This window comes from Centrocercus urophasianus, unplaced genomic scaffold (genome assembly GCF_019232065.1).
Source record: "Centrocercus urophasianus isolate 14NV4802_14NV808 unplaced genomic scaffold, USGS_Curo_1.0 seq_6, whole genome shotgun sequence".
In the NCBI taxonomy this organism is placed as follows: domain Eukaryota; kingdom Metazoa; phylum Chordata; class Aves; order Galliformes; family Phasianidae; genus Centrocercus; species Centrocercus urophasianus.
The window spans coordinates 647,747-663,296 of record NW_024885199.1 but is presented as its reverse complement, the minus strand read 5'-3'; the positions used below and the strand labels follow the sequence as shown (position 1 = coordinate 663,296).

The following is a 15,550-nucleotide window of genomic DNA, read 5'->3' as shown; positions in this document are numbered from 1 at the left end:
TAGCCGAGGCTGTAAACGGAGAGCAGAGCTGGAGCCGCCTCTGAGAGCTGCGTTTTCTGTGGAAGGAGAAAAGCAAGCACTGATAGAACACACACCTGAGGAGCTGAAGGCAGAAGGAAGGAAATGGGAAATATCTCCACCACAGTTCGTATGAGGGCTGTTTAACCCTTTTAGGGCAAAAGTGTTGTTCTGGAAAACACTCTGCCTTGCTCTTCTGATGGGATTTGGCTTTGCCAACATGTCCCCCCCCCGCGGATGCTCTGCTGGCTGCCTCAGGAGGCAGGGGATGGAGAAATGGGTTTTGGGAATAGGGACCACAGCTCAGAGCTGTGTGGTTCTGCCTCTGGTCCAAGAACAGGGCTGCAAAGTGCATCACCTGCTTCAGTCATCGCATGGAAGGTGACTTTTCCACCCGGGCAAAGTCCAGAAGCACTCAGTGCTGCCTGGGAGGCCCCTGTGGGCTGCCTGCTCCCAGCCTGCTGCTCCTCTCCTGAGCACAGGAGCCCGGGGTGCCTCAGTGCTGAGCTCAGGCTCTGAACCCACGCCTTCCCACAGGGCTCTGAGCTTCACCTGGTTGTGTCCCCGTGCAGAGACACAACGTTTGGGGAGATTATGAGGAAAAAAACAAGCAGTGAGCGGAGCCAGCCCAGGTCACTGCGTTTCGCCAGCTTATGGCTGTGCTGTAAGGCTCATCTCCTTCTGCTGTTCTGGACCCCCCCGGGACAGTGACCCGTCCCCTCGTTGTGCAGCCCGTGCCAATGCATCACCGCAGAGAAGAAATCGCCCCCAGTACCCAGAGCTCTGCTCCCCGCCCCATTGCTCTCTTCCAACACCAACGTGCCGCGGGGGGCGCAGGTTTGTGCCCGGGGGGGGGGAGGCTGGGGGTCCTCCCGTCCTTCCTGCCGGTCAGCAGCACCCCGCCGTACCCGGCGGTTCTCCCCGCCCCACCGCTCCCCCCGCGTGGCAAAGCGCGGCCGCTCTCCTCCTCCCCCTCCCCGACCCTTCAGCCTCGCCGTTATCGTTTGTGTCCCACCGCCCCGGTTTCCCCCGCTCGGCGCTGCGCTCCTTTGTCTCTCCTCAATGGTTCGTGCGTGGCAGCGCTGCGCTCCCGGGACCCCCCAGGAGATCCCGCTCTCAAAGCCTTGTTTCGACCTTGTTAAATAAATCACACGGAATTGAAAACACATTTAATTCAGTACCTTCCTCGGTTAGAGAGCAGACAGCAACGCTGCTTGGAAGAGACGCATTCCGGGCACTGCTGCGTTTTTTAATGGAGAACAGAGCTCCAGGACGGCAGCTGCAGACATGCAATGTGGACGGACAGACGGTTCCCCCCCGCGCTCTGTGAGCCCCATGGATGTGCAGCACGGTGTGAGAGGTTCGGTGCGTCCGGGCCGGGCTGTCAGCACACAGCCCTGTTGGAGCTCACTGTTGGAAGAAATGGGTACCAGCACCACCCACAGCCCTGCCGTCACATCCTGGGTGCTCCTTGTTATCTGCTAAAACAGGCATCTGTGGGCCACGTTTGCTCCCGTGGATGAATCCCAGCACAGGGCAGCTCCCTCCTCTCTGAAGTCTCCATCTGGGTTTGTGCTGCTGTGACACGAGAGAAGCGTGGCACCACTGGCTGCTCCTGGCAGCGCTGCGTTTTGGTGAGCAGCCCGGTTCAGAGCCATGGAGGAATGCAGCGGGTCGGCTGGGCTCAGCACAGCTCCTGAGCCCCAGTGAAATCTGTCCCATTGCAGCAGAGGTGATTTCTGGGGAGCTGGCAGTGCAGGACAGCAGGGGATGCAGCCCCGCTTTGGGACACAAACAGCCAGCGCTGTGCTGCCTCCTGCTCCTAATTGTGTGCATCTTCAGGTTTATTAGCTGCAAATTTGTGGTGTTTTGTGGCTTATGCAAGAATTTATAGTACTGCATAATTGGGGTTTTTTCTTGTCTGTCTTCTTGTGTGGAACCACTAACAGCCCCTAACAGGCAGAAAATTGACTGGAGACTCTTTCCCCTCCTTCTCTCTTTCTGGCCCTGTTGGAGGTGTTAATAGTGCTGTGTGCTGTCGGCTCCAAATCAGCCCAGCACTTACAGCCCAGAATAGCTGCGCCTTTGATGTCAATTTGCTTTCATTTCTGCATAGACAAGGCTGGTTAAGATTTTCCTCATGCAGAGCTGCAGGCTCACTACAAATAACAGCAGTGTGAAGTCAGCCACTGCGCTGTGCTGAGGCTGAGCCCTCTAAGAGGTTTTCATTGTAACGTGGAGCACAGCTGAGGAAAGCAGTTCTTTCCCAGTCGGTTTCTGTAGGACTTGTGGGCTGCGTGACTTTGCTTCCAAAGGCCTTCGATGGTGGGCAAAGCTCCCTTCCTTGTGCCATTTGGCGCTTCTTCTCTTCCCACTTGAGGTTTTATGAAGTTCTCCTATTGTTTTGGGGTGAAGATGTCCGTGGGGTGGTGGTGTTCTCCAATCCAGCAATGCTGGCATTGGATCTGCTGTCCCAGATGCACCACCCCGCAGCCCTGAGAGCCCCCCACGCCCCTGTGCTGCCCTGCGGCCACCTCTGCCCATGGGCCACTGCAGTCATTGGGGACAGTGTCACCTGGCGGCAGGTCAGGCCTTCTGCAGCCCTCCCCACACCGTCCCGAAGCTGGATGCTGGGAGAAGGAGCTGATAGTGGGGTTGGTGACAGCGGAGCACCAGGACCAGAGAAACATTGGGATCAGCAAAGTGTTGGCACCAGCAAAGCATTGCAAAGCAGCTCAGAGAAGGCATGGAGGGGGAGCGGACACTTGAAAGAGTTTCCTGCAGCACATCCATTTGCCGTGTCCTCCCACCCCCAGAGAGAGGCTCACATGTCTGCAGAAGGAACCGAGGGCTGAACTTCCCTAAATGAGCAGAAATATCTGATTCCTGCGGAGCTCCTCACTGCCACCACCGCTGCCCAACGCGATGGCTGGGGACCACTTCTGGGCCACCGCCTGAACCAGGGCCAGGCTGGAGCTCCGGGAAGGAAAAGGAAGAGACGGAGAAGCCACCCTCAGGTGCCGCCCTGGGTCTGGGGCTCGGGAAGAGCTGCCCCTCTGCTGGGAAGGGCTGAGGGCCAGGGAGCACCGCAGTGCCCATCTCACCCAGCACCCAGGCAGACGGGCTCCCCACGTTTGGCACAGCGCAGTGCTGGAGGCAAGGCTGCACCCAGAGCTGGGGCAGCGCTCAGGGAGGCGGCGATGAGGACAGATGGGTTTATTTCCCGGGAGGGAACCTCACTACGCCAGAAACCAGGAAGCACCGCAGGAGCAAGCGTGGGCGCATCGCCTCTCCTCCTGGGCACAGCGGCGTTGCTGGCGGCCAGGCTGCAGCAGCATGACTACACCTGGGTGCACTTCCACTTCCCAACAAGCCCAACGCATGCCAGGAGCCGGCGGTGGCTTTTCTTCCCCAGAGGGATCTGCTGAACACAGCGCTCTTTGTGTGCGCCGAGCGCGGCGGGGGAGGCGCGGGGATGCTGCCAGGCTGGGAGAGGTGTGTGCTCAACTCAGGAAGGACGGGTCCTGTGCGTACTTGCACACACATCGAGGTACAAACAGAATGTTCATCTGCTGATGAAAGAGCAGCCTGCCTGGAAGAGACCCGGCCTGGAAAGGAAGTGGATTTCTAGAGAAAGAATGGGCGCAAATCTTACAGCGCCGAATTACCCCAGTCAATAGCATCGGGTGCAGATCCAACACCTCCTCTGTTCGTGAATCACAGGTGATGTGGGTTCTGTCTCTGTTGGGCAATACTTCCCACCTGGCGGCTTTCAGGCACGTCGGGTATCGCTGGAGATTCACCGTGGCAGCGCCCAGCAGGCAAAGCCAAAGCAGGGACACAGCGTGACCGCGGTGCAGGGAGGAGGGCAGAGGAGAAGGGGGGGAAGGAGGTCAGAATGGAATTGCTGTGCCTGGGCCCAGGGGGTGAGGATTACAAGGAAATCGGGCAGCAACTCATTGCTGTGTGAATGGGTGGTTATTTCTGTTCTGTAAACCACAATCCAAGTTACGTGGTAATTACTTCAAGGCCCATTAAGTGTAATTATACAGTAATATCCAGGAGCCCGTAATTACCCTCATGTTGCAGAGTATCTCCCTCTTAAAACTCAGTCAGTTTCATGCAGGGAGGAAGCAGTCAGAGTTTTCAGCCCTCGGGGTCTGGGCTGTCCAGAAGGAGCCAGAGGGGCCCATGCTGGCTGGAGCTGCCCTTAGGACTCCTGGTTGCCAAGGGTAATAAACTGCACTTGTCATTATGACCACCTGTATTAAACATATCCTATTGTATTTATTGTACTGCAAATTAAACTTTAACTCCAGAACTGTCCACCCCTCTTCCACATCACTTCCACCTTTGGCTCATGGTTTCAATGTGAGGTTCACATTGCCATCAGCCATCAGAAGAAGACCTGGACCTTCTCAGAGCACATTCCTCATAGGGTCCCCAGCTCATCCCAGCAGCTGGGAGCTCCAGCACTCCTATGAGAAGCACCAAGGAAGCTGTCCCTGCTCTGCAGGTCTCTGCTCCCCTCTACAATTAAGGAGAGCCCTTCCACGGGCTGAGCTGAAGCTGTTCTCATGTTTCTTGTTCTTTGTAACATCCTTTTGTGACCTGGAAAGGCAAGATAAATGACTCCCAGCCCCAGTGCCCGGGGGAGAGACTCTGGGAGAGGGGAATTGGGCGCTGGGGACACAAAGCAGCAGCATGAGGACTGGCCCTCCCCCGACAGTGCTCCTCATAGTGAACGTTCCTGCAGCAGGAATGTGGGAGAGCTGGTGTGCAGGCAGTGGCTGGATGGGCACGGTAGGAAAAGCCTTTCTGCTGTGCTTAGAGACCAAGTTTCCATCCCTTAAAGGCACAGATGCGCCCCACCGAGTTCCTCCAGCAACACTGATGACTGCTCTCCTCTCCGTCTTTCAGGGATCTCAATTACAACGAGCTGCTGGAATTCCCAGGGGCCATTCGGACGCTGGGCCGACTGCAGGAGCTGTGAGATTTCCTATTTATTCTTTTTCAGAAGGGTTCTCTGTTGGAAAGTGACCTACCAAACACTGCCCATGCTTGCACTGGGGAGGGCGCTCAGCTCGAGCCCTTCTTTTCTCTCGCCCACTCTTCCCACTACAAACACAGCACTTCATCCCCTCGCAATCACCCGAGTTGACACCCACAAAGGTAGAAGAGCCAAGATTGGGCAGCTGGCAGGGCTCCTCAGTCCTGAGAAAAGACTTTGTCCACTTGCTGAGCTGATGCTGCAGGCAGGACTGAGCCTTCACCCCCTATGTTATGTGCATCTTCTAACGGCCCTCTGCCTCCAGAAGTGTTGAGGAAAGCAGGCGCCTCCAAGCCCTTCCAGTGCGTTAATATCAAGATGTTTCTTTCTCCCAACAGCGGTTTTCATAACAACAACATCAAAGCCATCCCAGAGAACGCATTTGTTGGGAATCCCCTTCTCCAAACAATGTAAGAAAATTAAACGGTGTTTCCTAAATCTTTACATCCCCTGGGAAGAGGCATTTCCTCACATCTTTGGTTGGGATTTCTGACAGTTGTCAGCACGACCGCAATTTGACATTTGTTGTATGGAGGTTAATGGAAGCTGAAATTATCTCCTTCCCAGGTACGCCTCCAGTTCTCTGCCATGGGTTCTCCTTTACCCACAGCTGAACTCTGCTGCAGCCAGCAAGGCTGACGGTGATGAAGGAATGGGAAATGCTGTGTGCGAGGGGATCTCCTAAGCCCTGGGTGACATCTGCCTCATGTTTACAAATACCCGCAGAGCAGTCAGCTGGGTGAAAACAGCCCCTGCCCCAGTCAAAATAAAGCAGCCTCCCCCCGTCTTCCCCACGGTGTGATGTGGGGAGGGACACACAGCACACTCACGTCCTCGCTTCTCTCCGTTGAGTGTGACAGGCAGGAGAGATGCTGTGGGTTTTTGTAAGATCAGAGCTGTGGTCACATGCAAGGTGTTGCACCGTGGAAGGATCACTGGAGGGCTTTGCCTCTTTGCAGCCTGCCTGGTTCAGCAGAATACTAAAGGATCCTTCAAGAGCAGCAGGATTGGAGACCTCAGTTTAACCAATGTTCAGCCCAGAGAGGCTGCTGGGAGAGCCTGGGAAGCAGGGGTTCCTCATGGGGCAGCCAGCGCCTCTGCTCAGCTTGCAGCTTGCTGCCCAGGGCTCTCACCTGTAACTGTGCCTTCTGCATGCACAGCGAGATCTAACCAGCTGCCCGTTTCCTTTGCAGCCATTTTTATGACAACCCCATCCAGTTTGTTGGACAGTCTGCCTTCCAGTACTTGCCAAAGCTACACACTCTGTAAGTTCCCCAGGCAGGTCCTCAGATACACAGCCAAGGCCTGAGCCTCATGAGCAGGACCCCTCCGTGGCCTCCATGTCCTGCTTCCCAGAGGCCTCATGCCAACAGGAGGCCATGGTCCATTCTTCTGGACTGCCCCACATAACTCAGCTGAGCACCCAGAGGTGACAGCGCTTGCTTTGCGTGGTGCTAATCACCCCATGGTGCTCAGGGCCACCACTGCGTGCCGGGCACCACAGCAGCAGCTCCACATCCACCATCAGCAGCCCTGCTGCAGCACAGCGCTGGAGATCGGGGCAGAGGTGACCTCAGAACTGCTCCTCACAAGGCACAGCCAGCCTGTCGCTGCAGGAACACACACAGGCTGAAAACATCCCTCCTTGGATGCTCGTGCATCCAACAAATGCCCAGGCCTGGGAGGTGTGGCTGGGATGCCCTTCTCGCATTCCCAATGGAAATTATTATTGTTTTTAATAACGCAATTTGGGTAGAAATCCTGCCAAGAATGTCAGTGGTTGGAGGAGGTCTGAGCTTGCCAAGCCTCTCTGCAGAGCAACACTCATCCCCAGCGCGGTGCATCGGTGCCATGGGAGATGTCTGCCCGCTGCCCAGCAGCAGTGGCACACAGATGGCAGCAGCACCTCTGGGTCTGGGCCTCCCATCGCCACGTTTGGGGTGAGGGGCAGCCTGGGCCCTCAGGCAGCTGCTCCTGACCTGCTCAGTTCTGCCTCTTTCCCTGCAGGTCTCTCAACGGTGCAACGGACATCAGAGAATTCCCAGACCTAAAAGGCACCACCAGCCTAGAAGTTTTGTGAGTGGCAAATCTCTCCCTTTTACCCCACTATTTGTGCTCTGCCCTCTTCAAGGCGGTCCAGGACAACTCTCACAGTGCTGTGCAGCTCTGCCCCTCCTGGGCACAAACCTCTCTGCTTCGTTTCATCCCTGTGGCTCCTGAAAGCGGCTTTCTTCTCCGTGAGTTGCTCTCTCGGTACTGTTGAGCATGCTCTGATCTTTTGGGGTTGTTTTCTTTTTGTTTTCTTTTTTTGGATTATTTTCTTCTTTTCCTTCTGCATCTGTGAAGGAATGAGCCTTTGGCTGCGGTCTGTTGGGATCAGTGCCTGTCTGCCCGCCCCAGGACCAGCGCCGTGCAGTGCAGTGTGATGGGAACCTCTGCTGTGTTTGCCGCATCGGGGCTGGGGGCTGCATGCCCAGGGGAGCAGGCAGCAGCAGGACACAATGTCTGCAGCCCCGTGGGTCGCTGTGGGGCACAGTCTGTGAGCAGTGCTGCAATGGGGGCACAGTGAGTGCCTGCCCAGCCCTGGCTGCGCCTTGCTGCCGGGATCGGGGCACCCCACTGCCCATACATGGGATTCTGAGGCAGTGGTGGCTCTGGAGAGATCACCAGTCTGGGTGGTGGGGAACTGGGACAGCAGGGTGTGCAGCCAGCTGCCCCAACACGGCCGAGGACGCCACTGAGTTCAGTACCCAGCAGCATCTGAGTTTCTTGCATTCACCTTTAGCAGCCCAGCAGCAGTGCCCGTTTCCAAGGCAGTTTTTGGTTCTTTCTGGGTATCTCAGTGTCTCACATATGTTGTCTCTCCTGCCTCTTCCTGGGTTCGGTAGCTGGCCTTGCAGGTAGCAGAGCCCTTGCACTGGTCCCACTGACAGCACCTCTTCCCTCTCCTTTCCCCCCAGGACGCTGACCCACGCAGGCATCTGCCTCCTCCCCAGAGCCGTGTGCCAGCAGCTGCCCAACCTGCGCGTCCTGTGAGTAATGTGCATTTCTCCGTCCTGTCTGCTCTTCAGAAAAGCACCATCAGAACCCAGGCTTTCCTCTTGCCTGGCTCAGGGAGGGGTCTGGCTGTGGAACACCACCTCATGGTTCTGTACCTGTTGTGAACACACCTCCTTCTCTGCGTGCCCTATCAGCTCAGCAAGGCTTGGAGTGATGCTGAGAGGGAGAGCGTGGTTTGTCTTTAACCTGGCACCCACTGCGCCAGCACAGGAGCACACCCCTCTGTTCCCGAGGTCCCCAACCTTGTCTGCAGTCAGTGACATCTTCAGGAAGTGAGTCATGAGCCAGATTTATACAAGTTTGCAGCCTGAGGGCAAGAAGAAGGTTTGCCTCTCATCAGTCTTTACACACGTGAGCTGGAAATGAAAACAAGACTCTTCCAGGAAAGCAACAAGAGTGAAGTCTGGATCACAGAAATTGGAAATGAGAAAAACACAAAAATAGAAGAACAGCATTTGTAACTTAGCAGATCACAGTGTTTTGGCTCCAGCTGTTCCTGCAGGGAAGATCTCTCAGCTTAAGACATCTGAGCCAACTCGATGCCACCAAAATGTCCCCGCTGCCGTTGGGACACTCAGGGCTGCAGCGCCCCATGTGCTGGTCTATGTTTGCAAGTTATCAGGCTGTAAACCTTCATGTTGTCAATGCCTGCCCCTCCTTGTGACACAGCTTTTATGAGGACAGCCCACCTCGCTCCTTGTTCCTCTTTCCCCATTCATTTACTGACATTAATTGCACCGCTATCAGGGTTGGACACCTGCCTCCAAAGAGAGGCACTCACCCTTCATTTCTTCTCTCCCTAACGTCCTGTGCTGGTCTCTCCCCTACAGAGAGCTGTCACACAACAAGATCGAAGACCTGCCCAGCTTCCACCGGTGCCAGCGGCTGGAGGAGCTGTGAGTACAGAGCTCAGGGCAGAGGGGTGACGTTGGCGGCAGAGCAGCCCAGCACGGAGCTCCTGGTGCTGGGGGGGCTGAGCGCTGCGCTCCCTGCTGGGAATGCAGAGGTGTAAATGCGGGATAAGGGCGCCTTTCCCGTGCATTTTTGCCCCCTGAAATAAAAGAAGTTTCCCAGACTCGCATGACTTCCCTGCGCCAGCCTGCTGCGGTGAGGCGTGCAGCTGCCTTCAGCTGTTCCTCAGACCAGTTTCTGCTTTTCCAGGGGTCTCCAGCACAACAGAATCCACGAAATCAGAGCGGACACCTTTGTGCAGCTGACAGCCCTGCGCTCCATGTAAGCTGTGCAGTGCGGACGGCCACTCCGCTCTGCCGGTCAGGCTGCCCTTCCTTCCCTCTGCTCGCTCTCCGGTTCTGCTCCCATCTCAGTATCCTTCCCTTGCAGAGACCTGAGCTGGAATGACATCCACTTCATTCACCCCGACGCCTTCGTGACGCTGCGCTCGCTCACCAAGCTGTAAGTGGCACTGATGTTCGTTCTGCAGTGGGACGAAGCGCCCCGTGCTGCCTGGCAGGCGGTGCCTGCATGGTGCCAGCGGCAGCAGACCGAATCGCAGTGCTTCCTATTGGTGTCAAAAGTCACACAGAGCTCCCGGCACGCACATTAACCCATCACTGCCCCCATGGGCAGCAGCCCCCATCCATCAGCTCTGGATCCTGAGCCCAGGCAGCACCCAGCCCCACTGCAGCACTGCATTTCAGGCAGAAAGCATGAGGCGGCCAGCACAGCTCCCGGGTGCACTCCAGCTCTCTGCTTTCCTCCCACAGGGATCTGTCAGACAACCGGCTGGCAGTGCTGCCGCTGGGTGGATTGGGCAGCTTGACCCACCTGAAGCTGCAGGGCAACCCAGCACTCTCTGAGCCCTTTGCCGAGGACAGCTTTCCCAAATTAAGGTACTGCCTGCACCCCAGGCCCCATCTTTTCCTTCCTGCTCTCTGCGCAGTCTCTACTTGCTTCTATCAGTCAGCCTCCCCCTTTCCTGGTTTATCCCGTGCTTTCCAGGCTGACAGATTGAGGATGCTCCTTCTGCTGCCATCACACCTCATGTTTTATAGGCTTCCATGGGAAGGCAGCGCTGTGCTCCCAGGGCAAACCCACACACACAGCTGGGAAGTGTGGAGCATCTCAGGGCTCCTCTGGGGCATTCCTCCACTCACCCCACTCCTGCCTCTGGGCTGGGTTCTGGATCCTGAGCCCAGGCAGCACCCAGCCCCACTGCAGCACTGCATTTCAGGCAGAAACCCCTCAGTGATGGGCACTGAGGGAGCCCATCACCATGGGGTGATGTGGGCCTGCACTCTGTCCCACGCGGAGTCCCTTTCAGGGAACCAAAGTTGTGCTGCAGTTTGACCACTGGATGACGGATTGGCTTCTGATGCATGAACATTCAGCACAAAGTGTGGAGCAATAGGGAGCCAGAGTCACATACAAGTTCCCTTTTCCCCCTCTGCAGAGTCCTCGAGGTACCTTACGCCTACCAGTGCTGCGCCTATGGAAGCTGCAGTGGGTTCTTCAGAGCATCCAACCAGTGGGAAGCAGGAGGCGCGAGCCCTGAGGATGAAGATCCCCACAGGAGGGCCCTGGAGCTCTTCCCAGGTCACGCAGACAACCACTGTAAGTAGGCTGAGCGGGACGATGCTCTGCAGCACCGTCATGCTGGCAGTTTGGGTGTCAGCCCAGGCTTGCAGGTCAGACGCTGCCAGCCGCCTCAGAGCAGGCAGAGGGATCCTCCTCCAGCTCTGGTGAATGGGCTGTGAGTGATGTCAGCGCGTGGGAGAAAAAGTGCATCAGGCACTTCTGAACCTTCATTCACATTCTAAGAGAAAGATCCAGCGCTCTCGGAGGCACAGACGTGGCTCATTTCACTCTGCTGGCAGCAAGGTGGGACGCGGGCTTGGACACGTTGGGCAGCGCAGAGCCTCTGGAAGGATGTTTGCTGTTATCAGTGGGACACACAGAGGGTGGACCCTGAGATGGAGACAACGAGCTGAGAGGAGCGTGGACTGTGTGGGCACCCCTCATGGGAGGTAGAAAGAGAAGGAAGAGCGCGGGGGGCACAAACCCACGCAGGGCTCACAGGTGGAGCTGAACAGCACTTCCTGCTCTGCGGTTGATTTTTTCTGTTCCTCAAGTACTTCTGTACTTCTGCATCAACCCCACGGATCCTGCTGCACGTGGCCATCAGAGGGGAGCACAAAGCACAGCCCTGTGTGACCCCATTGCGAAGGAACCTCAGAACGACACAAAGAAAAGTGTGAGCTCCTCTCCCTCTTCTGTAACTGCTCCAGAGTGGAAATCGTGTTTCAGGACGCAGCTGGGAGGCTGTGCTTGTTTATACACTCACATAAACACCGAGGCCATCTGCACCACCCGGGTCTGTGTCCATTCTGCTGCCATCTGCCCTGCGCCCATCCTGCTCTTTCCCAGTGCTGGGGCTCTTTGATGACCCTGAGGATCCTGTGCCGAAACACCAATTTACCCAACCCCTCCCACGGTGCCCAGCCGGCCTCAGCACCATGGATTCCATGTGAGACTGGAGGGGAACACCGAGTGCTCGCAGGCTGTGCCAGATGAGTCTCTTAGCAGCTCATAAAGGCTCACATTTTTGGATGTTAAAGCCTTGGGTTCGCCTGAAATATCAAACCACAGCACTGCAAATGTGGAGTGAACACGAACATCCTTCCTCCTTTCCGTTCAGTAACACGTGGGCTATTTTTGATGATGAAGCTGTTGAGATATTACTGCTTTACTTAATCTATTTGTGTTTCAGCTCTTCCTTTCTGATGGTCAGCAGTGGGATTTAGCTGTGTTAGATGAATCTTGTAACAGGAGGGAAAAAGTCCTCAAACATTCCTTCCCTGTAAGAAAATGACCTTGTTACAAGAAAGTAACTCCAAAACTTTTGCTGCTTGGGGTATCATAGAATCACAGACCTATGGGATGGCTGGGTTGGAAGAGACCCTGAAGATCACAGAGCCATAAGAATGGTCGGGTTGCCTCCCATCAGCTGATGCTGGGAAGGTCTAAGTGGAGGGCAGGAGGTGGGAGAAGCTTGTGGCCCTGCTGGCCCGTTGGCCCTGCTCATTCTTCTTCAAGCACTGCTTCTCTGTTGCTTTCTTGCAGATGACCTCGAGGCAGACGAGCTCCAGCTGGACCTTGAGGACTCAAAGCTGCACCCCTCTATCCAGTGCACACCCAGCCCCGGTGAGCAGCCAGGGAAAGCCTTCCCTCTGAACATACCTGCACACCTTTGAGCATCACTGAACTCTCAGGCCCCCCAGCCCTTCCTGCAGCATCTCATGTGGAAACCACATCTGAGATCCTGGCCCAGCCCTCGAGCTGGGCTCTGTGAGAGGGACAGCTGCCTTCTCCCACTTGGAGGGAGCTGCCCTCCGATTAGGAGAGGACAAAGGCGTGGTGTCCCTGTCCTGGTATCAGCAGTATCACCCCTCCATCACCCACCCATCGCCCCGTAGTCAGGCTCTGGCACTTGAAGCAGCCGGTGCTTTCTCCTAGCCGCTCCAGACTATTGCATGGCAAAACCTTCTCCTTCATCTCCCATGGAAATCCAAATCCTTCCCAAAAGCAACTCTCCCATTTCACTGTCTCCTCTCTCCTTTCTCCTTTGGCAAAGAGCACCCACTACCTGTCCCCTTCTCACCCCTGCACGACTCCCGTCTCTCATTCCCTCCTTCCTCCACCTCAGTCCTCCATCATTCTCTCTCCTGATATCCTCCCATGTTCTCTTTGCTCAGGTCTCTCTATCCCCTCCCTGACACTGCAGCTCCCTCCCTCCTTCTCCTTGCCAGCTGTCTCCCTCCCTAACACTTCATCCTGTCCTGGCCGTCCCCTCTGCACAGAGGTCATTCATGCCAACACAATAAAACCCAGCTCAGCCAAAGCTGTGGGTTTAGGGCAGAACTGGCAGTGCACAGGGATGCAGCATGCTGCCGTCTCTCTTGCATCCCCTCTCCACAACTCTGAGATCCCTGGGGTGTGGGGGGAACAGCAGCACCTGGCAGAGGAGCCCAAATGCCAGGCTGAGCCCAGGAGCACCAATGAGGCTGGAAACCCACAGAAATGTGGGGCATTATGGCCGTGAGCTCCTCTGAAAGAAGTCCCCTTGACTTCAGGATTCAGCATAGGGCAGGGGTGGGACAGAAGAGCAAAAGGACTTTGCCATGCACAGAGTCACGGGGTGACAATGCTGGGACCTGCCCTGAGGAGCTGGGGCCGCCACTCTGAGCAGCAGCACCGGAGCAAAGCGCTGGTATGGGGTTTTAACTTTGGGTTTGGGTTTCTTCCAGGCCCCTTCAAGCCTTGTGACCACTTGTTTGAGAGCTGGATCATTCGCCTGGGCGTCTGGGTCATTGTTCTGGTCTCGGTGCTCTGCAATGGGCTGGTGGTCCTGGCTGTCTTCGCCTCTCCCAGCTACCTCTCTCCAGTCAAGTTTGTCATCGGCTCCATAGCCGGAGCCAACACGCTGAGCGGCGTTTCCTGCAGCATGCTGGCTCTCGTTGACGCCCTGACCTACGGCCACTTCGCGCAGTTCGGCGCCAGGTGGGAGAGCGGCACGGGCTGCAGGGTGACCGGCTTCCTGGCCGTGTTCTCCTCCGAAGCCGCCATCTTCCTGCTGACACTGGCTGCAGTGCAGTGCAGCGTTTCGGTCTCCTGCGCGCGGGGCTGCAGGAAGGCACCCTCCCTTGGCAAGGTGAAGGCGGCGGCGCTCGGCTGCCTCTTGCTGTCCTTCGTGGCCGCAGTTCTGCCTCTCTTCTCCATCGGGGAGTACGGAGCGTCCCCGCTGTGCCTCCCATACCCCATCCCGGGTGGGAAACCCGCCACCCTGGGCTTCACCGTGGCCTTGGCGATGACGAACGTGCTCTGCTTCCTGATGGTCACAGGCACCTACATCCGACTGTACTGCAGCCTGCTGAAGGGCGAGTGCGGCGCTGTCTGGGACTGCGCCATGGTCAAGCACGTGGCCTGGCTGATCTTCACCAACTGCCTCCTCTACTGCCCGGTGGCCTTCCTCACCTTCTCTTCCACGCTCAACCTCTTCCTCATCACCCCGGAGGTCATCAAATCAGTCCTCCTGGTGGTCCTGCCCCTGCCTGCCTGCCTGAACCCCGTGCTCTACCTGCTCTTCAACCCCCACTGCAGGGATGACCTCCGCCTGCTGCGGCAGAAAGGCCGGGACAGGGGCGGCTGCCCCCAGCCCTGCGGGCTCGACGACGTGGAGAAAATCTCCTACGACTCCACGCAGGCTCTGGTCAGCTTCTCTGACATCGACCACATATTCGAGACGTCCGATTCCCTGGGAGCGCACCCCATCCTCGACAGCTACCGCTTCCCCTCCGCGACGCTCGTGCCCTGCCAGCAAAGGATGGGCGCGGGGGGAAGGCAGCGGGGCTGCTCCGAGCTCTGCCCCTGCCTCAGTGACAGCGCCGTACTGACGGCTCCAGAGAGCGGGGAGCCGACAGCCCGCAGCCCCCGGGCCGCCTCCTGCCCCCCCCCGCCCTACGTCTCTCACGTATAGAGCTCGGAGCAGCCGTGCCCACAGCGCGGAGAGCCGGTGCCAGCGGGCTGCTCCACCTCCAGCACCAGCGCGACCCGTCTACCCCCGCCCCCCCACATACGCTGCTCGTTGCCAAGGTCCTGGAAGGGCTCTGTGGCTGCGGACGCTCCGGGCTGGCCACGGGAGGGGACCGTGTTTCCCTGCTAGGGACTGTGTGGGAGGGACCCCACCGGCTCAGGGAGACCCTCCTCTCATCGGCAGCAAAACCCAGCCCCAAGGACAGCTGAGTACACACAAGGCAGTGCTCTGCAGCAGAGACACGTGGAAGCAGCCAGCTGCAACGACACGGTCACCCATAGGTGATGGTAAACCCGGGTCCCTGCGGGCCTGCAGAGCCCTGGAAGTGGGCTTGTGTGCCCTTTACACCAGCAGCTGCAAAGGCAGAGGAGATGGGTTATGAGCAGTGTACTCGTTGGGGCTGCTAATGTCGGGTGGTTTCTGTGCTGGGAGCCTTGCTGCTGGGCAGTGCTTGCTCCTTCAGCCAGCGCCCCGGGCTGGGAATGCTATTGCTCTTTCAACCCAACAATGGGTTTCTGACCCCCAAAGCAGCCAAATCCAAACACCTCCCCCAAGAAACCCTTGTGCTTTGCCTGTAGTCACCTGGCCAGTGTGCCTGGGGGGACACGGGCCTCCCCCCACTCACAGAGCTCTCCACCTTCACACCTCCTGCCCAGAGCTGCCAGATTCCATGGGGAATGGTGGGGACGGGTCTGGCTCATTCCCTGCCCCCAAATCTCACCCTGTAACAGGCTCTCACTTCAGGAGCACGTGTCCCCCCCATAGAAGAGCCCATGTGGGGGCTGTGCTTGCCCCCCCCCTTTGTGAGGACAGCTCACATAGAAGGGAACAGAAATCAGCTTTGTGGGATGGCAATGTCACGAGGACACAGA

The 15,550-nt window shown here is 57.2% G+C and overlaps 1 protein-coding gene across 1 annotated transcript in view; it reads left to right on the top strand.

The window, feature by feature from the left end:
- The window catches only part of LGR6 (leucine rich repeat containing G protein-coupled receptor 6), a 67,294-nt gene extending 52,673 nt beyond the window's left edge, over positions 1-14,621 (top strand). The window contains exons 7-18 of the mRNA XM_042836390.1: positions 4,939-5,007; positions 5,407-5,478; positions 6,262-6,333; positions 7,076-7,144; positions 8,029-8,100; positions 8,959-9,024; positions 9,290-9,361; positions 9,470-9,541; positions 9,853-9,978; positions 10,539-10,699; positions 12,209-12,289; positions 13,393-14,621. Coding sequence (XP_042692324.1) covers positions 4,939-5,007; positions 5,407-5,478; positions 6,262-6,333; positions 7,076-7,144; positions 8,029-8,100; positions 8,959-9,024; positions 9,290-9,361; positions 9,470-9,541; positions 9,853-9,978; positions 10,539-10,699; positions 12,209-12,289; positions 13,393-14,621 — 2,161 coding nt within the window. The remainder of the gene's footprint in view (positions 1-4,938; positions 5,008-5,406; positions 5,479-6,261; positions 6,334-7,075; positions 7,145-8,028; positions 8,101-8,958; positions 9,025-9,289; positions 9,362-9,469; positions 9,542-9,852; positions 9,979-10,538; positions 10,700-12,208; positions 12,290-13,392) is intronic.
- Positions 14,622-15,550: the final 929 nt, after the last annotated feature.